Source organism: Schistocerca cancellata, chromosome 9 (genome assembly GCF_023864275.1).
Source record: "Schistocerca cancellata isolate TAMUIC-IGC-003103 chromosome 9, iqSchCanc2.1, whole genome shotgun sequence".
Taxonomy (NCBI): Eukaryota; Metazoa; Arthropoda; class Insecta; order Orthoptera; family Acrididae; genus Schistocerca; species Schistocerca cancellata.
Window position 1 is genome coordinate 152,177,960 of NC_064634.1, and position 26,022 is coordinate 152,203,981.

Here is a 26,022-nt window from a genome sequence, read left to right on the forward strand (position 1 = left end):
GAATATTGCTGCGCGGTGTGGGATCCTTACCAGGTGGGATTGGCAGAGGACATCGAAAGGGTGCAAAAAAGGGCAGCTCGTTTTGTATTATCACGTAATAGGGGAGAGAGTGTGGCGGATATGATACGCGGGTTGGGATGGAAGTCATTAAAGTAAACACGTTTCTCGTCGCGGCGAGATCTATTTACGAAATTTCAGTCACCAACTTTCTCTTTCGAATGCGAAAATATTTTGTTGAGCCCAACCTACATAGGTAGGAATGATCATCAAAATAACATAAGAGAAATCAGAGATCGAACAGAAAGGTTTAGGTGTTCGTTTTTCCCGCGCGCTGTTCGGGAGTGGAATGGTAGAGAGATAGTATTGTTGCGGTTCGATGAACCCTCTGCCAAGCACTTAAATGTGAATTGCAGAGTAATCATGTAGATGTAGATGTAGATGTAGATGAAGATGTGAATGAAATGCAGTATTAGTATGTGGCGAAACAAGTGCCAAAGCTTGGAGTTAACTGTAACAGTTAACCCTCACATGGAGCTATGGATTCTTTGTATCATAAATAGAGTCTTTGGGTTCAAAAGAATACCGTTTTGTGTTAACCATGAAAAGTTATTTGCTTTACTTTCATCACAAATATTTATTCACAAATGTCATGTTTACATATTTTAGAATGCAAACAATATGTTGACATAAAAACCTGAAAAAAGGTCACAATAGGGTAGCTAGTTTATGTAACCTTGCATAACAAAAAGTGAAACATAAAAATTCAAACTAGTTTATTGTATTACAAATAACATAAAACTTTAATATATCGCTGTAAGATGAAGATACGAAATGTGAGATAGAATGAATGAAATGAATGAATTTCACATATCAATTGATGCACAACTTTTTACAGATGTTCAATATTCACACATTGAAATTATGAATGAACTTCACGTATGAATTCATACACAAATTTTCACAAGTGTGGAAGTTCTGCTATTCACACACTTTAAACATCACTAAAAGACAGATATGGCTAAGTGGAAGACTGTAGTAGGTACAATACTGATTGGTATTTTTCTAGCTAGAGAGGGGGACAAGTAGTACATCATCTCTTCTGTGAATCTGAAATGGATATTTGTTATTTTCGGAGAGGTTTTGTCAAAATTTGTGAACTCGTTATTCTTAATTCATTTGGTAGTCTGTCATTGATCAGTCTTGCTTTGAGGTAGGATTCAGTGCGCTATGTAGGTTGTACTTTGATGCACTCAGGTCGGGAAATAGGTATGTACTTCATGCAGGATGTTTGCGTTTCATAAAAGCTACCTCCGATATGTTAAAAAAATGGCTCTGAGCACTATGGGACTCAACACCTGAGGTCATCAGTCCCCTAGAACTTAGAACTACTTTAACCTGGCTAACCTAAGGACATCACACACATCTATGCCCGAGGCAGGATTCGAACCTGCGACCGTAGCGGTTTCGCGGTTCTAGCCTGAAGCGCCTAGAACCGCTCGGCCACTCCGGCATGCCGATATGTTCAAAATTGCATAAAAAAGCAAGAGTCCATCTCCGTGGTGGTCTGCTTGTGCTGTCGTCAAGAGGACCTACTACAACTTTTGTGCTGTTTTAAAAGGAAATTATTTCTGGTTTGGTTTTCCTGTTTTGAAATGTTCTCTTTTTGACTAATGCATACCGGAAATTAACATGAAAGCTTTTCCTTTTTTAGGGACATAAGAAATAAATGTTCTGTCATTAGTGAAGCCGTAAAGTGATGAACCTTCCACATGCCTCTTTAGACTCCAGGAATACAGGAGTGATTTTCTTTTTATTTCTTTCTCAGTGTAGCAAAATAAGTTTCAATTCGGAAACCAATTCAACAGAGTCAAAGTAATTGTTACCTGTAATGTTACAGTATGTACCGTAAATGGGCTGCCCTAGTCTCAGGACAGATTGAGTAAGTTTCTGAAATTTCTTTCCTTCTGGTGTTAAGTCAACGCCATCACTGTCTTTTCCTATGTATAAATAGGCAATCAGAAGGTACTTTGTTTGATCATCAGCTAAAGAAATTATGTTGAGCCCTTAAGTCTCTGGTTTACAAGCCATATAAACCATAGATATCCATCTCCCATGAAAAACAAACTAGTATTTCACGCACACACACACACACACACACACACACACACACACACACACACACACACACACACACACACACGGGAACGTATGCTATAACATTGCTGAGGATTGTGAACCACTCATCTAAAAATACAAGAAATCGTTGCTGCATGGTATTTTCCTTTCTGTTGTCCCTGCTGGTCACATCATCAAATCTTTGGCAGTGAAGCAATATCAGCACAGAAAATATCTTTTCCGATGCCGCCTGCAGCAAACATAAACTGTAAATTTCCATGACTGGATTTGGAAGTGACACTAAAATGTAATAATCCAAATAGTGCTCTAAGTTCATAACATTTTCGTCTCATAGTTCCATGCGCTGCTAATCAGGAAATTTTGATCGCTATGAAGATATTTTCACATTAGTATGAATTACAATTTCTTCTTACACATACGTGCCAAACGAACACTCGCACGGTTCCCGTGGACTGCACTAGTCTCCCAGTCTGCTTCTAGGGACATTCAGTGTACGAACATCCATTGTCAAGTTGCGGGCTGGTGTTCTCACACTTCTAAAAAGTTCAGTAGAGGACTACATATACCTATATTTGCCTCCTATCTGTGTTCATTTCACTCTTCATTCACGGATCAGGGTTTTTTTCTGAAGTAATTTCATGTTCTCTGTAGTAACAAGGGCTATTTTCATCTTCGATATCATTTGCGTAGCTACTTTCAATTTTTTAGTTCATCATCTTCCTTTCCTCTCTATCCAACATCTGGTCAGGTTGGGGTATCAATGGTACTGCGCCACTTTCCTCGCACTTTCCACCATTATTCTTCCACAATTTGGCAATTTGGGTCCGTAGCAGGTTTCTCCCTCTTAAACCCATGTTTATTGTATCAATCCATCTTGTTCTCGGTCTTCCTCTTGGCCATTTGCCCTCAGTCTTGAACTCCATCATTCTTCTTCGTATTCTTCCCTCTCTCATCCTCTTCACATGCCCAAACCATTTTAATCTATTTTTTTCATTTTTCTTAGTCAATTTCTCCACTCCAATTTCCTTCCTAACATCTTCATTTTTCACTCTGTCTCTCCTCGTCTTCCCTAGCATACTTGTCAGAAACTTCATTTCACTGGATTGTATCCTACACTCCTCTCTTCTAGTCATAGCCCAAGTCTCTGAGCCGTAAATTAGTGTGGGTGTGAAGAAAGTCTTGTATAGCACCAACTTGCACCTTAATGGCACTTCCCTTCCCCACACCAAACCCTCACACACTGGTAAAATGTTTCCCTACAAAGTCCAGAAAATTTGAATCAAACGCTGACATACTGAATGAGACCTGGAAGCCGTAGTAATGCAGAAAATAAACGAAAACATGAAATAAGCCTAAAAATAAAATTGTATTTAGCTGATAAGTAAGTCTGGAACACACGGAAAACAGATTACCTTACAGCAGGGTCGATCATCCTTTTTCGATTTGAGATCTCCTACATGGAATTTAGTCCATTTAGAAATGTAGAATTCACACGCGTGAATAAATTAAAATATACACCATCATAAATGTTGAAAAATATTTGGGAGATACTTGGCTTTACGTATCGTTGCCAAGTTTATTATAGTTTGGTGAATAATTTGTCGGGGCCAACCTTACACATCCTGAAAGATGGACATCAGTCGTTTATTTCTACGCTTAGATTTCAATATGTTCATCGTTGCAAACACTACCTAACATTGATAAGTTGATTAAAAAATCGGTAAAACATAGGATGCCGTGTTTAAAGTGTTAAATTAGTTTTTCCCACTCATTAATTTCCAAAAGTTATCTTCATTGTATTCTGACTTGCAGGAAATGCCATTTGGAAATCGAATAATTTCCTCTTCAGGTTCAGTCCCAGTGCAAGTGGAAAGAGTACTCATTTTACTTGAAATATCTTCCACATCGACTTTTTGGAAAGGTTGAGTTACGAATGCTAGAAAAAGTACCATTGCCTTTAAAGGTGAAAGTCGGTTTTCAAACCCTGTGTTTAGTGCTCTCACATTGGCCGTTTACTACTTTGCAGGTTCTTCGTCCAAAGGTATTTGTTGATCACTATCAACAGCGGCTTGCAATTCGAAGTCTTTGCAGGTTGTTGCAAATGGGGTTCAGTGTTTCCAATTTTAGGAATGACTAAAGTAGCATTACACATAAAACATATAAACTTACGTTTATGCATTGCAACAGAAAGCTGTTCGTAAAGTTCACTGTGAAAGTGGAATGTCTTCGTGTTTAGCTGCACTCCTACTGAGTGAGAACCATTACTTAGCACGTAGACGCCCTGGTCCTGATCGATAGCACTCGACAGCGGTGGTGAGACATCGTACAGTAGTGGTTTCGATTCGCCTCTGTGTGTGTGTGTGTGTGTGTGTGTGTGTGTGTATTTGGAGGCACCGGCGCTCAATGACTCGGTTTTCAGCGCCTATTCGCCGGTATTGACTGCATTATCGCGGAGCTGTGCTGTCGGTGTAGTGTGTATCGTTGCGCTGTTTTTATCTCAATTGTTTCGAAAACGAGTGATGAGGTGGTTTTTTGACATGTCAATACAAACAGAAATCTGAGTTTCGATAGCACACAAAGCGTTTAACTTATCATTACCTCCGTAGTGCACATTGTTGTTTCGCTGAATCTCGCAAGCCACGCGGGATTAGCCGGGCGGTCTCAGGCGCTGCAGTCATGGACTGTGCGGCTGGTCCCGGCGGAGGTTCGAGTCCTCCCTCGGGCATGGGTGTGTGTGTTTGTCCTTAGGATGATTTAGGTTAAGTAGTATGTAAGCTTAGGGACTGATGACCTTAGTAGTTGAGTCCCATAAGATTTCACACATATTTGAACATTTTTTTTTTTTTTTAATTTCGCGGCCAAATTTGTATTGCCCATTGGGGACGAAGCTTGTTCGCCCCCCGCACCGCACACTGCACCACAGCCTGCAGCGAACCCTGAGATCTCTCCCCGGTCACCACAACCCCTGGTCATAATGCATCAAGTTACGATTCGCGAGTAGTAACCTCACGCAGAAGGGAAGACTGTTGCTTGGCGCGAGTGTTAAAGGCAGAGACAATGTTGTGAGTTTTACCGCCTGTAAATACCACGCGAAAAGCTCATTGTCAGCCAAGTATTATCTTGTGCAAAAAAAAAAAAAAAAAAAGCCAGATCATTTAAATAGATTTCTGACAAAGTATTTCAAAGGTCGACTCATAAAACCATGCCGATCGACCGGTCGATCGGGATCGGCGGATTGAGCATCCCTGATTTCTGGTGTTGTGGAATACTGGCACGACCCAAACTTCACAGCTGTTCACTGAGAAAGCGGACGACTCGATAATGGTTCTAATTTGTATACTTGTCCGTTATCAACTGCCAGCAAGGTATGAGGAACCGCCAACAAATGAACGACCAATGGGGGCCGGCCGGAGTGGCCGAGCGGTTCTAGGCGCTACAGTCAGGAACCGCGCCACCGCTACGGTCGCAGGTTCAAATCCTGCCTCGGGCATAGATGTGTGTGATGTCCTTAGGTTAGTTAGGTTTAAGTAGTTCTAAGTTCTAGGGGACTGATGACCTTAGAAGTTAAGTCCCATAGTGCTCAGAGTCATTTGAAACATTTTGAACCAGTCGGGGATATGGCAAGGGTACACAGTTTCACTAGTATCGAAAGATACCTCGTAACTCCGTTTCAGTTTTAAATAAGATTAGCCTTACACGGTGTTATTCACAGAGATATATAGCAACAAGAGGTGAGTGGGGTGGAGGTGGTGGAATGGTGGCTTGTGGAGATGGTAAAGCTGGCCAGAGTGGCTATGAAAACTCCGCTGCAAGATACAACATATTTGTGTTGGTTTACAATGCTATAGTGCTGCGACGTTCATGTATTCGTCCTCTGCAGGTGCGTGGTCTTCAGGTGGTGCTGATGACGTCGGTAGACCGCGGCAGTGGGATGGTCATTTGATGCCCGTATACTGCTTTGCTGACACTGGTTACATCACTCATAACAGCGTGCCTGAGTTAGCTCTATGTGGCCCTTAGTCAGCAGTGCCAGCAACACGTATGGCCACTGACTTCCTGTAGGTGGTTATGGTTAATGGGTTAGGAGTTCGCCCTGGTGTGGAGGGATGGTAGCAGTACTGCCCTCTGTGCGAACTGCTGTCCTCCAAGGCAGAAGATCCGTGATGTTGTGGCACATGGGGGATGGCTCCCCGTCGTGTTGGCTAAGTCCATGTGGTGGACTTAGAATCGTGAGCTGGTCTGTTGGAGCTTGCTGCCCAGACCAGCGTCGAGTTCTGGCTGGTCCATAGCGTGTTGGAGACTGACGTTGACCCCGATCTCATGGATGGTGCTATCAGGCCGCATAACTGTGCTACAGATAGGAGGTATTTATAGCGATTAGTATCACCCTTGTCGTGCTGTTACACTGCTTCCAAGCATGTACAAACCGACACCTGTGTCGCAACGATGTGAAAATACACCACAGGCCGGCCCGTATTTGCATAAGCTTTCTGTGATAGTACTACGATTGCGCAGCTTAAACCTACCGCCTTGTGGAGTACAAGAAGACTAGCTTTTGAAATTACATTCATTGCCTATATGCCTGCCTGCTTGCCCCACACATGGCTGTACTGGAACTGCTTTAATTCAGTAACGCCCAAAATTTAGTGACAGCGTAAGATGCATCATCTCTCTAGGACGACACAGACACCAGGTCTGAACCTGTGACCAGTCTCCAAAGTAAGACTTCACCACAAAATGACGACATAGGTTACTTTACAGTTTTTTGTCTTACTTCATGCAACAAATCTCCGAATGTACAGCTCATTTCCACCCATAATTCCCAATCCATTTGTTGCGTTGGTCCAGAGGCTACTACACTTCCATTACTGTTTGAGCTATCTTTTCACTATTAACCCCTCCAAAACATTAAATAACTATTTACTTTAATATCTCCTTATCGCGCCCACATGACGCCTCATACAGCCGACAACAATGCTCGTTTCTACACTGCCAGGTTATTCGTCCTTCAAATCACATGTAGTTATTTTATACAATATAACTCTCTTATTAGTATATCTAGCTTTTACAATCAGCACACCTCCTCCTGTACAAATAGTTAACCCGTCCATCGGTATCTGATGTACTGGATGATGCACTCGCGAGCGGCCGTCCGGGTAAGGCAGATAAAGGTTGCGCAAAACAGAGTCAACACTAATATAGTGTCTGTGGCTGTGACACTTATGTTCTTGGTCGTATGCTGCTGCCCTTCCCGGTATTTCTGAACATGAGAAAGAACTTCGTCTACAGAAACACGCCCCTCTTGCGTTTCTGTTAACCGGTTTAAGGACAGGTTTAGGGTGAGGATCCAACATTTCATTCAGGTAGGCTGATTTTTCACTAGTACTCTCCAGTCGGTACAGCTGCACCTGCGTAATGTTAATCTTTATTGCCCCCATAACAGAAGTTGACAGATGCAACGTCTGCTCCATTACATCACAGACCGTTAATACCGTCTTAAGTTGCACAGAAAGGACAACTACTTATTGATGACCAGTTTTGGACGGCGTATCCATAATCAAAGCAGCCATAAATGTCAATGTTGCGTTACACCAGGCATACAATTGAAAAATTGGCAATGAAATCAATTCGTGTGATAATAGAAATTGCCTCAACATGTTCTCATCTCTACTATGACAGCGTGAGCACATTTGTATGCCACATTATCTGCTATCACACTTGTTAATTTCATGGCAAGTTTTCATCTTTGGTGTAACGCAAGACTTACATTTAAGGCTGATTTTTGTCCGCAGCTCGTGGTCGTGCGGTAGCGTTCTCGCTTCCCTCTCCCGGGTTCCCGGGTTCGATTCCCGGCGAAGTCAGGGATTTTCTCTGCCTCGTGATGACTGGGTGTTGTGTGATGTCCTTAGGTTAGTTAGGTTTAAGTAGTTCTAAGTTCTAGGGGACTGATGACCATAGATGTTAAGTCCCATAGTGCTCAGAGCCATTTGAACCATTTTTTAAAGGCTGATTTCATAATGGATAAGAAGCTCTAAATACGGTCATAAACAGATACCTGTTCTTCTTGTGCAACTTACAATCTCTATAACGGTTACTGTAACCTTTAATAAGTATTTCACTCCTATGCAAACCGAAACGTTCAGCTCCCTCGACCTTATCTTGCTCAAAGCAGTTCACTAGTACCACTTCGATACTTTTACAGAAAACATCCAGTACGAACATGCTTGCTGAATGTAGGCTCGCGGCTCCAGTACGTCACATGTCCAGTTCTGGCCTTCTTCTAAGTACAGTGTCATCTCGCATGTTTCTCCCTTCCAATGGTAGTACCTGTAGCGACCCCATTCCACTTCTAGTGAAGAGGTGCAACATTGTTAGGCTAAGGACAACCTTAATCTCTTACTTCGACCTGTAGCAACCTATGAACAGAGAACTCCCATCACTAACCTTCCCCCTTCAAAAGGTTTGCCGTTACATAGACATACAAAAATATCTAACTTACATGCCAATGAACATAAAAGTATAATCATACATATAGCAACAAAACTTCTTCCTTCCGTCCCCATCTCAACTGGCATGCTAATCCATTATGCCTCTAAGTAACATGTACACTCTCACCTACACGTAAACTATTCCCTCCAAATTTCTTGGTATTCATCCATATGGAATTTCCTGCAGAGATTTTGCAGGGCTTCTGTATACATGCCCCCAAGAAAAAACGACATCTGTCTCAACGCATCTGGTGCATCTCGAAGTGGCTTCAGACGTCCCACACGCACAACAGTTGTAAGAACCGGTAATTTACCGACGTTTTTGTGTCAACTACCCCATATGGCCCTCGATAATTTGTTTTTTATTTCCTGGTCTTATCCTTCAGAATGTGCAGGTTCTATAACAGTACTAACTGACCGATTTTATACTGTAGCAATCTGCCACTATCATTCCCCGACCGTTCCAGGTTCTGCCGTTTGCTCCCTGAACATGCTTCCAAATTTCCCTCACTCTTTTAGCAAAATCACGTAACCTTATTTTGTCAAATGGCGATGGCATGCCTACCTGTAAACTACCTCATATGTTGACAGTCCCACTACACAAGGGACTTTTGAATTATATGCACTCTTAAGGAAAGATAAACACATGCCCCAATCATTATAGTGGACACCCACATAATGACTCATAATACTTCTGACTGTGTGATGTACCTCCGGCGCTCTACCATTAGCCTGGAGGCGCAATGGACTCATCAACTTCTTAACCTTAAAATTTAACAAACTGAACATAATGTTCGTTCTGTGATCAGTGGTCATAGTTTCTGGTACTCCCAATATGAACACCCAACTGTTCACCAATGCTTATGCTACTGTTTTTGCCTACTGATTACAGAGGCAATCATTTCCACATATCTAGAAAAATGATCAATAATGGTTAACAAAAATCGATTCCTGGCTGGAATCTTGTTGAATGGTGCAAGAAGGTCCAACCCAATAATTTTAAAAGGCTCCATTGCTTCTTTCAATGTGTAAAAAAGTTATTAACTTGCATCTCATATCCGCTCACTGTCCCCATTGTACATAACCCCTCACATACCAGCCCACATCGTCCTTTATAGACTTCCACCAACAGCACTCTTTCACCATTATATTCGTTGTTCTACACCATCATGGCCTGATAACAAGTGGTCATGCATTTCTTTCAACATTTCCTATTTCAGCATAGCTGGCACTACCCATGCTGTTTCGCTGCTTGCCATTGTGCAAGGGCTGAATTATGCTATTTTTCTCCTTAAACAACATGCGTTTGTGTGCCTCTTACCAGGTTTGTGTACTGCTTCATAGCTGAATGCACTTAGCCTTAATGCTCAACTATCCAGCCTACAAGAATGGTCCTTAAGCTACAAAAACCTTTTAGGGGCTGAATTGCTCATTACTACTGTAAAGCTCTTTCTATACAAATAAAACCTGAAAAACGTAATTCCATATTCACACCAAGCGTCCCTTTTCTGTTGTTGAGTAGTTTTTCTCTGCTCTGCTGTGCTGCCTATTGGCATACGCTACCACATGTCTATCTTCATTTACTACTTGACTATGGACACATCCTATAGTCTGATTGGAAGTGCTGGTGGACATTATCCAGAAAAATTTGTGCTGAACTCAATGCCAATGGTCTTCTTCACTCTTCAAACGACTCTTGGCATTTCTTTGTCCATTCGAACTTTACTCCCTTTTTTAACAGTCGCGTAAATCACTGGGCTACTTTTACAAACTCTTTTATGTATTTTCTATAGTAATTCGGTAAATCCAGAAAGGCTAATTCTTTGGGAATACTAGTAAAGGGAAATTCCTGTACTGCCTCTGTCACCCTCAGCTCCGTCTCTACCCCTTCCATTTTAATAATATATCCTAAATACCTACCTTCTTCTAATGTAAAACGGCATTTTTCTATGTTTACTGATAAATTTCCTGCTCGTAAATTACTAAAAGCCCCTCGCAAATATTACATATGCTCTGCCATATCCTTCTCAAAAATGATTACATCATCCAGCTATACTGCAGGTATATCATGCACTGGCGAGGCTTCAGCCCCTTCAGCAGTCCACGATGAAATGTTCCAGGAGAATTTTTCGACCCAAATGGAATTCTACAATACTGTAAACGGCCGCAGAGAACGAACGCTGTTTTCAGATAGTTCTCTGGGTGTGCCTCTATCTGATGTCTCCTACTTCTCGGATCTAAGGTGAGAAGTATTTACGCAGCCCCAAATCGTCAGAAGTTTCAATAATGTTTGGGACCGGATATGCATTTGTTATGGCTTCTTTATATCTATAAGTCCATGTGGTGACGTTTCCCATACAATTAGGACAGCTGCACTCCACAAACTATTGCTTCCCTCTCTTATACAAACCACTATCTGTTGCTCAATGAATTCCTCTCATTCTGGTCGCAGACAAAAAAAAACCTATTTTTTTGGTTGGGAGCGCTTTTATAGCACTACGTTTTGCCGCTCGGTTGCATAGAGCGAACATTTCAAGAGTCAGTAAGCCGAGTGCCATCGCTGAAGGTCAGAACAAGGTCAGGACTAGTTTCGGCAGTGTTTATAGTGACAACTGTTTTGTGCGATTGTCGTTTTTGCAAAGGCTGATTTTCGTGAGCGGCGTGCGGCGGTGAAATTCTGCTTTTTTCCCGAAAAAAGTGCAGTAAAACTCTCTTGAAATGTTAAAAACGGGGTACAAGGGCGGTGCTATTGGGAAAACACAAGTGGCTGTGTAGCTCGGCCGTTTCAAAAATGGTGAAATGTTAGTTGACGACGAACCTCGTTCTGGTCATCCTTCTACGGTCCGAACACACGAAGATGTTCAAAATATTGTTACAGTCATCAATGAAGATCAGTGACGGACCACTGAAGAAACTGTGGAGCTGTCAGTAATTCAGTACAGGGATTCATGAAAGAAGATTTGTGAATGAAAAGGGTGGCTGCCAAATTTGTGCCTGTGCTTTGAAAGAATAGTCCCGAAATAGTCCAATTTAAAAAAAAAAGATATCACGCGTGTCGAAACTCGGTGCTATGCTTACGATCCTGAATGAAAGCAACAATGACGCCAGCGGAAGACTTCAAGTTCGCCTCACCCAATGAAAGGAGGACAGGTGAAATAAAACAGTAAGACAATGCCGATTTGTTTTTTCCATGTAACAGGAGTCGTCTGTTCAGAGTTTTCTCCGCAGTGTCAGAAATTTAACCATACTTCCCATTTGGAAGTTTTGGAAAGACTGTGTAACAGTATGCAGGAGAAGTGGCATAATTTGTGGCTGTCGGGTAACTGGTTTTTCCATCATGACAGTTCCCCTGCTCATAGAGCCCTGCCTGTGCAACAGTTCTTGACCAAAAACAGGGGCGATGGCAACGGCGGAGTTCTATAGTCCTCCACCCCTCCCCCAAATTGGAGTAGCATATTACACTGGATAAATTGACTTCAGAAATCAGTGAATATATTACTTCATCACATTCAATCATTTTTTTGTAATTATGTATCAGTATAGGTTGTGGAAGAGCGGAAAATAGCTTGCTATCTAAGCCAATAAATATCATTTAACTTAAAATGGGCGTCTTATTATTTATTAATATACATTGGATGTATATTAATGTACGAGTACCACTTACTATAATCAAGAAAGCCAAATATACCGGTTATGTCTACCAATACTTAATTTGCTGACCCCAGACAAAAAATTCCAATTCACCGGACATCTGGGTCAAATCGTATTATTTTCTCGGGCACACACATTCTGTAGACACGTTTTTACCCTGAACTCCAAAACTGTTACCAAAAATTACTTTAAGCATCACTAAATTTTACCAGTTTGTCTGTGGGGGATCCCAACTCTCCTTTTGTTAAGCAAAATTTCATTCCCCCAACCCCTACCCCCGCCATTAGCCCCTCCCCCCCCCCACCTTGGCCGGCTTCTAGAGTCGCCCCTGACCAAAAATGATAATACCCCTGTTCCCCCCACTCATACTCATTCTACCTTGCTCTGCGTGACTTTTTTTTTATACCTAGAATGAAAAGAGACACGAAAGGAAAGCATTTTGCTGGTGTTGCTCAGGTGAAAAGAACGATGGAGGCGCTGTCAAGCATCACAAAAGATGAATTTAAACAATGTTTTGGAAAATGAAATAAAACATTAGACAAGGTAGTTAGTGCCAGTGAAGAGCGCTTTGAAGATGATTGAAGGTTTTTGTTTAAAATGAGAGTAAATATGTTTAAAAATGGTTCCGTTTCTTTTCGGTATCCCTCGTACAGCGTGGTGTACGGTAAGGTATATGATATACTCCCGACTCAGTTCCTATGGAGGGTATGATGCTGCATTGTAGATGTTACTGGTAAAGGTCCTCGAAGAAAAAACAAATCCTCAAATTCAATCGATGATATCTCCTATTCCAATCCCTCTATACATTCATGATTTTATAACTTGCTGCGCAATCCAGTTTCATCGGTGGTTTGCTCATTACCCTCGCACACACTGACAGTTCGTTCCCATATTATTCAAGCCCTTGAAATTAGCTGCAAACATTCCCTTCGTGAGCTGCATTCCATCAGCGTCAAAATTATCTACATTCACGAGCACTGCCTTCCTGTCCAGTTCTTATGCATCATTTTCTGTCAGTGGTTCTATCAGGTGCAATGCATTAACAGGCCATTCCAGTCCCACATTTACCCAGAATAGCTTTCTGGTACCTTGCAGAATAACATCTAATTACTCCTTAGTGTGTTTCACTGCAGTTTAAGTGGTTCACTCTTTAAGATTGGTGCATCTGGCATTCGCGTTTCGTTGGCTACAGTCTCCTCTAGTTAAAACGTTGTTCCCATAACTTCAAGTATACGTCACCTATGGTAAATTTTGGCATACTATGCTATCAGAAAGTCCAATACTAAGATCATGCAGTAACCATCTCTTACTCTGGGCAGGATTTCGATGCAGTACCTAAAATCTATAACTGCTGAAACCAAAGACTTCACACCATATCTCCAACTCCACCTAAATTATACCGTGAAGGTCATAATCGCCTCTGACCCAGAGGCCTATGCTTACAACTAACATACGTGCCCCTGTGTCTAATAAAAACTAGTGCTTTCTACACTTCACTATTCACACTACATTACAGTGTGCTTCTGCATCCATATTCATTACATCGAAATAAATTGGCGAATCCGCACCGGTGGTTGTGCTTTCCGTTTGCGTTTGACACCTGCTTGTTCGACTCTTGTTTCTCATTACCATTCCTACCATAATGTTGGTGGAATCTAGCCACACCACATCTAATACGTTGAGGTTGGCGACATTGCCTCTACACATGTCGTGTCATTTCACATCTGCAACACCTCACGTCAACGGAAAATACTCCTTTATTTTCCTGTGTTCCTGTTAGTACATCAACTTCTTCAAACTCCGAGGTTAATTGGGTCGCAGAGTATAAATCGATTGCGGTAACCGTTCTCACCCTTCTAGAGATATCAAGACAGTAAGCCTCTCAAAAATGTGTCCAATATTTTCTTTTCTACTTCATGGAGTACGATTGTATTTGCCTTGTCATCATCCCCTAATTCACATATCTGCACATTCACATTCCATATTCTGTTGGTAAAATTTTCGACCGGCTCATTATGCTTCTTTGACGCACAATTGCTCACGAAATAACTTCGTGCTGTTTTGCTTTTTTTACCTTTGTAGCAGACCTTTTTCCAGTTCATCAAATGTCTGTGTTCCTCTGAGCCCCTCCGTACATATATCATATGTCTAGGCTTTTCCTACCAATCGTAATATTGTCACCTGTGACAACTGATTCTGTAATGACCCCCAGTATTAGCTGCTAACTCCAGGTCATCCAAAAAACACATTACGTTGTCAGTCAACTACCCAGAGAAGGGCACAACCAAACAGGCTGTGGCAGAATCTAATGAAGGAATAGGTTACTCTACCAATTTCAGCTCTTCTTCCCTGGCTGCAAGCCTATTACCGAAATCGTCATTATCTGCTTTGAAATTCAAGTTACAATGACCTCGTTTAAGAGGTCGCAAATAATGCTACTCTGTTTTACCACAGAACTGGGAAAGATCAGCCGGTTCTCCTGGTTGTACAAACGCGACCCTCAAATCCCTATGCATCTGTCACTTAGATTCCATGCCCCCTACACAAGAAACAGGAAGAAAAACCACAAAACACAATAGTCTGCTCACTCACCCCTGTGTATGACAAAACTGCATGCTGTGGTTGTAAAGCCGTGCTGCGTCGAGTGTGCTGACACCAGTTCTCAAACAAGGACCACAGATACGTCTTACACCATTATATAGCGACCTAGAGGGAGTCGGGCTGCTATGGTGTGAAGGTGGTGGAGTGGTGGTTGTAGTGGTCAGCGATGGCTAGGAAAACTACACTGCAACGTACAACTTTTTTTTATTCGTCTTGGTTTAGAGTACTAGAGTACTGCGACACCCCAGTATTCGCCCTCTGCTGCGGCGTGATCCACCGATGGTGCCGATGACGTTGGAAGACCGTGATGGTGGGATGGTCAATTGGCGTCTGTGGTGGCACTATTTACCCCCTCAGCAGAATGTGCCTGAGCTAGCACTATGCGGCCCTGAGTGAGCGTGCAAGTGACATGAACTGCTGCTGGATCCCCTTGGGCTGCTGGGTTAGAAGCTTGCCCTGGTGTGGAGGGATGATGGCAGTACCGGTCTGGCGTCTGGCTGAGACTGCTGCCCTCCAAGTGAGAAGATTGGCGGTGCTGTGGCGTTCGGGCGATGGTTCCCGATTGTGTCACCTAAGCCTTCAGGGTGGACTTAAATCCTTGAGCCGACCTGCCCAGAATGACGTCAGTTTCTGGCTGGCCCTAGAATGATTGAGACTGATGTGGACCCGATGTCGTAAAAGATGCTGTCAGACTGGACATAATTGTGCCAGAAACAGGGAGCATTTAGAGCGATTAATAGTACCCTTGTTGTACCGTTACATTCCCAGGACCTTCCAACGGTGTAGAAATATACCACAGGCTGCCACGTCGTAGCATGGGCTTTCTGAGACGGCGCCACGACTGGGCGGGCTAATCCTACCGCCCTGAGGTGTACTAACTGGCTCGCTTGTGAAATTACATAGCACCGCATCTATGCCTGCCCACTTGCTCCACAACTTGCTGCCCTGTAGTTGCTTTAATTAAGTAACGCCGAAACTCTGGCGATGGCGTCAAAATCGTTATTGTCAGGAATTCGTTAGGAATTTCTTTCCCGTTATAATAAACGTACTCTTACGTGTTCTGAGGGGTACTACTATCGATAGTGGTATGACATTATCAACTGCACCACTTAGACGTCGATGGTTCTCTGGAGTGTCACATTCGTGCGGTACATTAAGTGCCAAATACGTCTTTGTTTCACAGAAAGAAGGAACTTTTTTTAAAAAAAATTTCAGCATAAAATAGCGGAAGGAGTAACATACTTAGTGACTTCAAAAATCAAGATAAACGCTGTCGCACTCTATGGCCATCGCGCAACAAGAGCGGTACATAGCCAGAAGTGTGCAGCAGGCACAGTCATGCTGTGGCAAGAACAACAGGTGCATCAGATTGTCAGACTGAAATGGCGCAGCAACTCAAGCGGACTCCAAAGCTGATGAATGTGGGACAGCAGTACGATTCTTGTTGGGAAAAAGCCTAAGCTGCCTACAAATTAGCCGTGAAGTACAGGCGCTCTATGGACCAAAGACGAAGCCACCTGGTACAATTTTGCACAAAGCAAACTTTAATCATAGCTAACAGTACATTTAAAAATCTTGAGAGAAGGTTGTATACGTGGAAGAGACATGGAGACACTGGTAGGTTCCAGATTGATTACATTACTGTAAGACATTCCCAAAGGCAGATGTGGACTCTGACCACAATTTATTGGTAATGAACTGCGGATTAAAACTGAAGAAGCTATAAAAAGGCAGAAACTGAAAGAGATGGGACCTGGATGAACTGAAAGAACCCGAGGTTGCAGAGGGTTTTAGAGGGAGCATTAGCGAACGATTCACGGAAGAAATGAGGAGTGAGAAAGCCTACATCCTGGTCCTCATTCTGACTGGCTAAAAGACCTGTAAGTTAAAGTTATTCGTGCAGCGCATGTGGAGCTCGCGAAGGCGAGGAGTGGGCTGGCAGGCCTCATCGGATGATGTGGCCCTCTGGAGCGGACATTTCCGAAATCTAAAGTTATCGACCTTTCATGACCAACGAAATTACCTTCCCGCTGCGGGAAGCATGTAAAGCATTCCCGTGCGCGGGCATCGAATTCTGCTTAACCATTCCAATGTTTTTCTCTGCGTGTGTTGCGGATTAGTGAGGGTGGACGTGTTCGGTAAAAATCGTATCGGAACAGAGGGCGGAGACATTAGCTTACTGGCAGTGGTGTTGGATAGAAGTGTGGCATTTGGCTAGCTTTAATTCATATCACTGGTATCAATTTGTTTCCACGGAAATTTGTCTTGTGCTTCTTTTCCTATTGACTTTTAGTCGTATTATTGCGATTATTGGCAGTAGTTCATAGTGACCAGTTGAATACATTGTATTGAACTACAATGACAGAAAAAAATATCAACACCAAGAAGGAGCTGTGCGACATAAACGTGACAGGCGAGTTTCTACATCTGAAAGATGACGTCTATTAAAATTTGCTAGGAGCACCACCAGGGGATGCAAGTAAAGTTTGCTTTGAATACACGCTTTAACAACCGTGGGCAATGATTTACCTTTGAGATAGGACGTGATCAGCTGTCAAGAATGCCATTAGGGAAACTAGGCGCCGTTATCATCAACTCAGTGAGTTTGAAAGAGGTCATGTAAGAGGACTATGAGGATCTCGATATTCCTTCTGCGATGCTGCAAAAAGACTTGGTAGGAATGCAGTCACTCTACGTGACTGCACTATCAGCTGGGCCACAGTACTACAACGAACTGTTACAAGTCGATTACTTCAAGGACAGTTCTGTAAAGTGCATTCCACTGCTCTCAAACCACCACCGTTTGCGACTTCAGTGGTATCAAACGAGAGCTCATTGGAGGGCAGGGTGGAGATCTGTTGCGTATTCTGATGAAAGTAGATTCTGTCTGCGTGCCAGTGATGGCTATTTTTGGTTAGGAGCAGGCCAGTTGAGGGTTTGCAGCCAGCCGTCTGCGTGCTAGAGGCACTAGGCTTACACCTGCAGCTACGAACTGGAGAGCGATTTCGTATGACAGTAGGAGCCCTCTTGCTGTTGTCCTACACACCACAGCTTCAGATCTGTTCGTCGGTGTGGTGATTCGACCAGTTGTGCTGTCAGTCACGAACAGCATCTCAGTGAGTGTTATCCAACGCGAAAACGCCCCCCCCCCCCCCTTTTCCTCCCACATAGTTCTGTTGTAACCCAACATGCTCTACAGAGTGTCGAAAAGTTGCCTTGGATATATCTCCAATCGAGCACATATGAGACATTATCTGATGATATCTCCAACGTCATGCACAAATAGCATTAACCGTACCTATATCGACTGACCAACTGCAACAGGCATGGGACTCTATCCAACAAATTGACATCCGGCTCCTGTCAAACACAACGCATGCTAATTTGCATGATTGCGTTCAACATTCTGGTGGCTACATCGGTTGTTAATGTACCAGCATTTCACACTTGCTATGACTTATCTGGGGCTTATATTAACCTGTGATGCTGGAATGTTAATCACTTAAATATGTTACCTAGACAAAAGTACTCCCTACATTCCATTAATCTACATTAATTTTTTGCTGTTGCGATTTTTTTCTGTTCAGTGTTTTATCGCTGAATATATTCCAGTGTAGTGGTCGGGTCACGGAATCTTACCTAGAAATAGTTAGGCAGCTACAGAGCTTTTAACTTTTGACACTTAGGAGTTCGTGAGGCTGATGATCCTAACTGAAACTGATTTTGAATGTGTAGCAGTACAGAGAATTACTGAGTCAGCCAATGAGCGTTTCCAATTAAATCCGTTGAACAGCACGCTGTATAATGTGCTCGGCGCGGCGCACTTCACCAAGAATACGTGTGTTCACGCCGCTGCCGCGAGTGTAATTTCGCGCGAAGCTACGGAAGCTTCGAGGAGCGGACGAAAGGAACGCTTCAAAAGTGAAAAGTGGAGCAACACATATAATATATAGCCTATTCGATGCACAAGTTGAATAGCAGTGCTGATAAGTTGCAATTCTTCTTACAATATCGTACACAAAAAATAAATTATTGAATGAGTTTCCTTCCATCATCCGAAAATACAACAGAGTTGTTTCACAAGTCTGGTAAATTTCCTCTAAAGAATGGAACATTTTTGTTGCCCCTACATGGTTGATAAACATGTTTATTCCGAGGATCGTTTAAGGAATTTCAACAATATAAAGCGTAAAGTTCATGATTGACAGCCGTCTGCCGTTGAAATGGAGGAAACCGATTTTCGTGCGGTTATTAAACATTTGCGTTGTAGGGGTTGAGCATCATCCTGGAAAGTGTTGGGTCAAGTACCCAAGACGAAGTGCGCTCCCGCCGTCCAGTTGAAGTCACCACAAAGAAAACGGTTCACAAAATCCGCGATACGGAAATGCGAGACCGCGGAATAAAAATTCGTGAAACTGCTGAGACTATAGGCATCTCAACTGAGCGAGAGTGTAACATCATTCATGAATAATTTTCTATGTGGGGTCTGTGTGCGAGGTGGTTGCCGCGATTGTTCAAAGTGGAGCAAAAGTGAGTCCAGTACAACGTTTCAGCACATTGCGCCAGAGTCCAAATGGTAGTCAAAGCAACGGGCAAATGTCGGTGACAGTTCACCGAAGAAAGCAAAGACCATTTTGTCAGCTGCTGAGATGATGGCGCTGTTTCTTGGGATTCCTAAGAAATAACCCTCATAGATTACTTGGAAAATGGGAGAACCATAACCGGATCCTATAGTGCTTCATTGTTGTAGTTAGGTAGTTACTTAGTTAGTTGGTTGCGTGTTCCATTGATCAATCGCACGCTACGGAAGCCGTTATGATGTGGAAAGTGTCAAGTGCGCAAGAAATGCACATGTGATACAAGATTTTTTAATATATATATATTACAGTACAGTGTTAAAGATTAATATTTATATTATTTGCTCCATTCCCTTAAATGGCACAACTTGCATATTCTGTATTAATAGATTTATTTATTCCTATTCAAGAATTCATCTATGGTATAGAAGGAGTTGTCAAGGGGATATGATTTCAATTTATTTTGGAAGCTATTACTGCATTCTGTCAGACATTTTATTTCGTCTGGTAATTTGTCAAAAATTTTTATAGCAGCATATTTTGCCCCTTTCTGGGTCAAAGATAGGTTGAGTAAAGGAGAGTGTAAGTCTTTCTTCTTTCTGGTATTATAATCATGAATGTTTCTATTGTTTTTAAACTGGTCCATGTTGTTGATAACAAATTTCATTAGTGAGTAAATGTACTGTGAGGCTGTTGTAAGTATTCCCAATCTTTTAAAAATATGCCTGCAAGACGTTCGACTATGAAACCCACACATTATTCTAACCACTTTCTTTTGAGCAGTGAATACTTATTGTGTAAGTGTTGAGTTACCCCAAAATATTATTCTATATTATATCAGAGAGTAAAAGTATGCAAAGTATGTTAGCTTACTAATTTATATATCGTCAAAATTGGAAATTATTCTGATTGTGAAAGTTTCTGAACCTAATCGCTTTAGAAGATCGAAAATATGAATTTTCCAATTAAGGTTCTCATCTATATGTACACCCAAAAACTTAGTGTTCTCTACCTGGTCTACTGACTTCTGTTGGTGTGTTATATTTATTGAAGGAACTGTATTTTTTCCAGCAGAAAATTGGATGTACTGTGTTTTTCCAGTTTAGAGCAAGCCCATTTGCAGAAAACCAATTAATGACTTTTCCAAAGACCTTATTTGTATCGTTTTCAATTGGAGTTTCTTTTACTAGATTAATCATGATGCTTTTATCATCAGCAAACAGTGTCAGTTCAGCTTCTTGTTTCAGATAAGAAGGGAGGTCGTTCACATATATCAAGAATAGAAAGGGACCCATGATTGAACCCTGTATACCAACTAATGTAATTTTACCCAAGTTAGATGAAGTGGCAAACTTATTTAAATCGCGTGACCCATATAAAGAAACATTCTGTTTCCTGTTCTGTACGTATGACTTAAACAATTCATATGCTATCCCATTTATATCATAGAATTGTAATTTCTGTAACATAATGTCGTGGTTCACACAGTCAAATGCTTTGGACAAGTCACCGAAGATTCCTATTGGTGACATTTTACTATGTAAAGACTCTATTATGTGGACAGTGAAATTGGATATTTCTGTCTCAGTGGAACAGCATTTTTGAAATTCGAACTGTGATTCCATTACTTTTAAGATGGCTAACCACTCTTCAGTACATTATTTTCTTGAAGATTTTTCAGAATGGTGTAAGCAAGGATACTGGCCAACTTGACATACGCGGTGTCCCTCTTTTTGTAGAGAGGCCTGACAATGGTATATTTAACTTGTCTGGGACAATACCTTGAGTTAGTGATGCGTTACGTATGTGACTCAGAACATCAGCTGTTGTTTCAATATCTTATTAGAGATGTCATCTACTACAACAGAACATTTAGTTTTCAAAGATTTAATAATTTTACTTATTTCACAAGTGGTTGTCAGGTGAAACATAAACTGACAAAAAATTTTCAAAACCGACTCTTCCATGTACTGCCTGGCTTTTTCTTTTGAACTATTCTCACCAATTTTTTCTCTTACACTTAAGAAATGGTTGTTAAATACGTTAACTACTTGTGTACTGTTGGTTATCATGGTCTCATTCTCTTTAATAGTAATACTGCCTACCACAGTGGTTACATTTCCTTTCTCCCTTCTAACAGAATTTCATATTGATTTGATTTTATTGCTGGAGTTGTTAATTTCTTCTCTAACACACGTATTTCTTAATTTCCTTACAACTTTTCTCAGTGTGTTAAAATAATTTTTATAATGTAATACAACTTCTGGATCTTTACTAGTTCTTGCTGTCTCGTACAGCTTTCTGAAGACTCTTTAATACCTGTAGTAACACAAGGTTTCTTTTAAAAGTGAGTGGTGTTGCATTTAGTAATTTTCTGTGGGAAACAATGTCAAAAAAGGGATATAAATTTATCAAGAAGTATGCTACATTTATTATTAGCATTTGGCTCATTATATACACTTCCCCAATTAAGATTTCTTAAACTTTCTCTGAAGTGATCTATAGCTACTGGGCTGAGCACCCTCACACCTTTACTTAATGGTTTCTGAACCGTACATCCTGTTAGATTTTGTAAGTTAATCAGTTGTGCATCATGGTCTGACAATCGATTTACCACAGGGAAAGCATGTGTTCGTTTTACATTCTCTTTCTGTACAAACAAATTATCTGTTAGAGTGCTACTGTCTTGAGCTATACGTATAGGTAAATTGACCACTAAGTTATATGTTGTTAATAACACTTCTAGTTCACTTTTCCTATCAGAATTACTTAAAAAGTTTGAAACTTGCGTTGGCTGAAAACAGACCAAGGGTGGCACTAAAAAAGTGCTCGTTCACCAGGATACTGCACTATCCCACACACCAGCAATAACGATGGCAAGAGTACATGAAATGAGCTCTGAAATGGTTCCTCATCCACCCTATTCACCAGACATAGCCCGAAGTGACTTATTCCTATTCCTTAACTTGAAACTTTGGTGCGGTGGTAAGAGATTTTCATCAGAAGAGGAACTGATAGCCATAGTCAACGAGTATTTTACAGATTTCGACATAACGTATTTTTGAAGTGGGATGAAAGAGCCGGAAGATCGCTGGACCAAGTGTATATACTTTAAAGGAGTCCGTGTCGAGAAATAAGGTGATGTGCTTACGAAACAAACATTTTTCCTTGCTTTTTTTACGATACTTATCAAACCACAGTCATAAACCACAGTCATACATCTTAATATTGTGATTTGAGAGTGCATGTTTGGTAGCTGTAGTATCACGGTACGTGACATCCCATTATCTGTTTGAAAGGTGCGTTGTCCGATTCGCGCATCGTCGGTGGGGAATGGGTGAAGCCCGGCGAAATCCCGTACCAGGCGCTGATGGTGTCTGACGACTCAACGATGTGCGGTGCGTCGCTCATCTCCAAGTCCGCCGTCCTCTCTGCGGCACACTGCGTCAAAGAGTAAGTTAGCGGAGTACATTTTTCATTGCTCTACATTAATTTTTGGTGTTAATGAAAAATCGTGGGAGTTGGTCACAGTTTGAGTCGTCAACTATTATTCACGGATACGAAGCAAACCAGAAATTTGTATGCGGGACCTGACAAAAAAAAAAAGAAGCTGGACCTACTTCGAAATGCACAGAAACGAGAGAAAAACAATTGTAACGATTTTTATCAGTTTTTTTTATAATTTGAAAAAAAAACAAAATAAATCTTGGCTATCACAAAATAATCATCATAAAAATTTTAATACGAAACAGTAAATACAGAACTTTGCTCAATCAATTAGTTTTTCTTTTTGAAGGAGTACTTGTCTTGCGATTTGCCACATTTGAGCGTTTCTTTATTCCCCAGTGCGTAATTATAAAAATCTTTACAACTTTACTGAAAGTTAAAGTTTCATTCCAGTTTCGCCCTTACGTGTTCAGCCCTCTATCTATTTCTTGAATCCACAAGGTGAAAATGCCCTCTCAACACCGGCGTTAGAACATGTAATGAACACAGTAAACTGGAAAATATTTAATAAGTTCAGTATATTAGAATGCTTAAATACTCCATAGATAGATTTTGTTTTTAATTCAATGAGGGTGTTTGCTTAAGCTTCTCAGTAATTTTATTTACAAGTTCCTCAATACTGCAGAACTCATTATAATATTCGTCTAGATCTGTGAGTTTGGTGAGTGACAAGTTTTCTCAACACATATAAAGAACCTTGCGAAAAAATGTATTTTCCAATGCAAATATTCCCGTTATTGCCTAATTATTATCTTCTGAAAAATCAAAGTGATCGTCCAGGTATTTCCATGAATTTTTGTACCATGTAGTCAAAACAGTTTTGATAGACTCTTGTTCATCAACTGCGAAGCTGGTGAGGGCATTTGAGCAAATAAATCCAAAGAATTTTTAGTTAATTCTTTGCCCTATTTTTAGGCCTAAATCTGTTTAGATGTTAAAGGTTTCGCACGATAAAGCTTTACTTTTATCCAAAATCAAGATGGCGCTCTGAAACATTTTTAAAAAGATTATCTAGAAATCGAAGGAATCATTCCGTTTTCTTTGCGTGGTTGTCATCAAAATATTTTCCTACTACAACTGAACAGTTACCGTAGAGTTTTCCCAGTAGCAGGATGCAGTGACAGCTACATTGTTTTGACGTGTCGTATAATATTTTGATATTCTGTTCCAGCAGCAGCAAAAGTGTTCTTTTAAGGTCTAGACTCTCTGAGTATTCTAGGATAAGTGGTCGTAGACTTTAAGTATCAAATTCTCAACTTGAAACTTGCACTTCCCCCTAGCATGACGGATAACATTGTGTACCACGTGTTCTGAATACCCTTCAGACAAGATGTTGACATTATCTTGAGAAGATAACTGAATTATTTTTGCCAAAATTAACATTAGGGTCTTCGGCAGAGAAGGCTATGTTTGTGAAATCCAAATCCCGCGCTTTGAGTCTATTTATTATATTATTATAAATATCGATCGCTTTTTCATCCGGGTTCTCATAAAAATCAAACAGGCAGATGCCGATTCCACTCTTTGGAGAGTAAAAACTGACAATTATTGGAAATAATTATATATATATATATATATATATATATATATATATATATATATATATACGTAATTTGGCGGATCTCTCGAAATACTGTAAAACACGCATGGCCTTAGTTTTTCCACGCTATCTTAGATTGATGGTGGAGCCAGAAATTTGAAAATGAAAGAGGACGTCTTAGTTCTACCGAGCGATATTTTTGACGCGATTTGGGAATCATTAAATATCACGGGCCATAAGGTTGAATCGCAGTCAATAGAACTGTACGACAAGTTACGGTCTACGCCATGGTAAACTTTGGACAACTCTGAAGCTGTCACTTTTTCCTCGTCTGTCGTGAATACATCGCACTTTAAAAACTGCTGCAAAGTCTGAGTATTCTTTCGAGATCTTTCACCCTGTTGGTGTTCCGGGACGCTATGATGCCGTTTTACATCATTCAAACCTCCGTGTGGTATCATAAATGATTTCATACCCATGTTGCAAGAAGCTTTATGCGCATTCGTATCAGCGTTTTTCAAAAAAGGATACGAATTATTCCATTCATGCCGGTAGGAACACTTCACTTTACAGTTTTTGTAGTTTACTTTTTCACTGTCTTTTTCTGAATCAGAAATGACTCAAATCCAAACGAACTGTTCAGTAATAGTAATAGCAAAGTGCACAATAACACACTAAACGCTATTTATTTTATGAATCGCATAAAAACACCGAACCTCTGTGATAAGTAGTGTGTACTAACTGCACGGCGCCGTCGTAACGCGAGACACTGGTGCAGCGAGGGGCGGGGGGGGGGGGGGGGGGGGAGAGGGCGGCTAGTGACCGAACGCGTGCGACACTCACTTGTCTCCCTCCAGGGGCGGCGTGGGTGTGAGCGGCTGCTGTCATTGTCCACACGCCCGACACCGTTGCATGTACGCAACGCGCCCCATGTACTTCCCTTGAATGCGGTTTCTTTCTAACCTAGGCCTGGTTCACCATAAAGCGGGACAATTAGCGTCCCGCAGACACACGTTGCGGGACACATTGTTTGAGCACTACCTTGTACTTTACCTTTAGCGTGTGCGGTGCACGATGCTTTAAAATGTGTTCATATTATTTAACATTTGCTACTTTCTTAAGCGCAACAGTGTTACCACGCCCTAACCACGAAAAACATGATACACCCCGCCTCCTTTTATGCTCGAGACGTCTAGTGGTCAGTTCCGAATTTCATAGGATGACCGAAAGTTTTTGACCAGGTAGCGAAGGTTTGCCAAGACAGTTTCATTTATTATCTGACATAAACTGTCAATGTGTCAACAAATACTAGCCCTCTCTTATGCCTCATTGTGTAGCCTCTGTGTGGTGTGCGTACTGTAAGACCTTCGGTACACACACCATCAGATTATTTGACTTGTCACCCTAACGAAGTAGGCGAGTGTCAGCAATATATCTCGTGGTCTTATCGTGGCGTGTTTATCTTCTGCCGTTAGGTCAGACGATAGAAATGCCACTTACACGCTTAGAGTAGCAGATTGAC

General features: G+C 41.4%; 1 protein-coding gene across 1 annotated transcript in view; it reads left to right on the forward strand.

Moving 5' to 3' along the window:
• LOC126101248 (transmembrane protease serine 9-like) overlaps nt 1-26,022 on the forward strand; it is a 302,414-nt gene that overhangs the window by 150,959 nt on the left and 125,433 nt on the right. The window contains exons 5-6 of the mRNA XM_049911935.1: nt 5,849-6,062; nt 22,753-22,906. Coding sequence (XP_049767892.1) covers nt 5,849-6,062; nt 22,753-22,906 — 368 coding nt within the window. The remainder of the gene's footprint in view (nt 1-5,848; nt 6,063-22,752; nt 22,907-26,022) is intronic.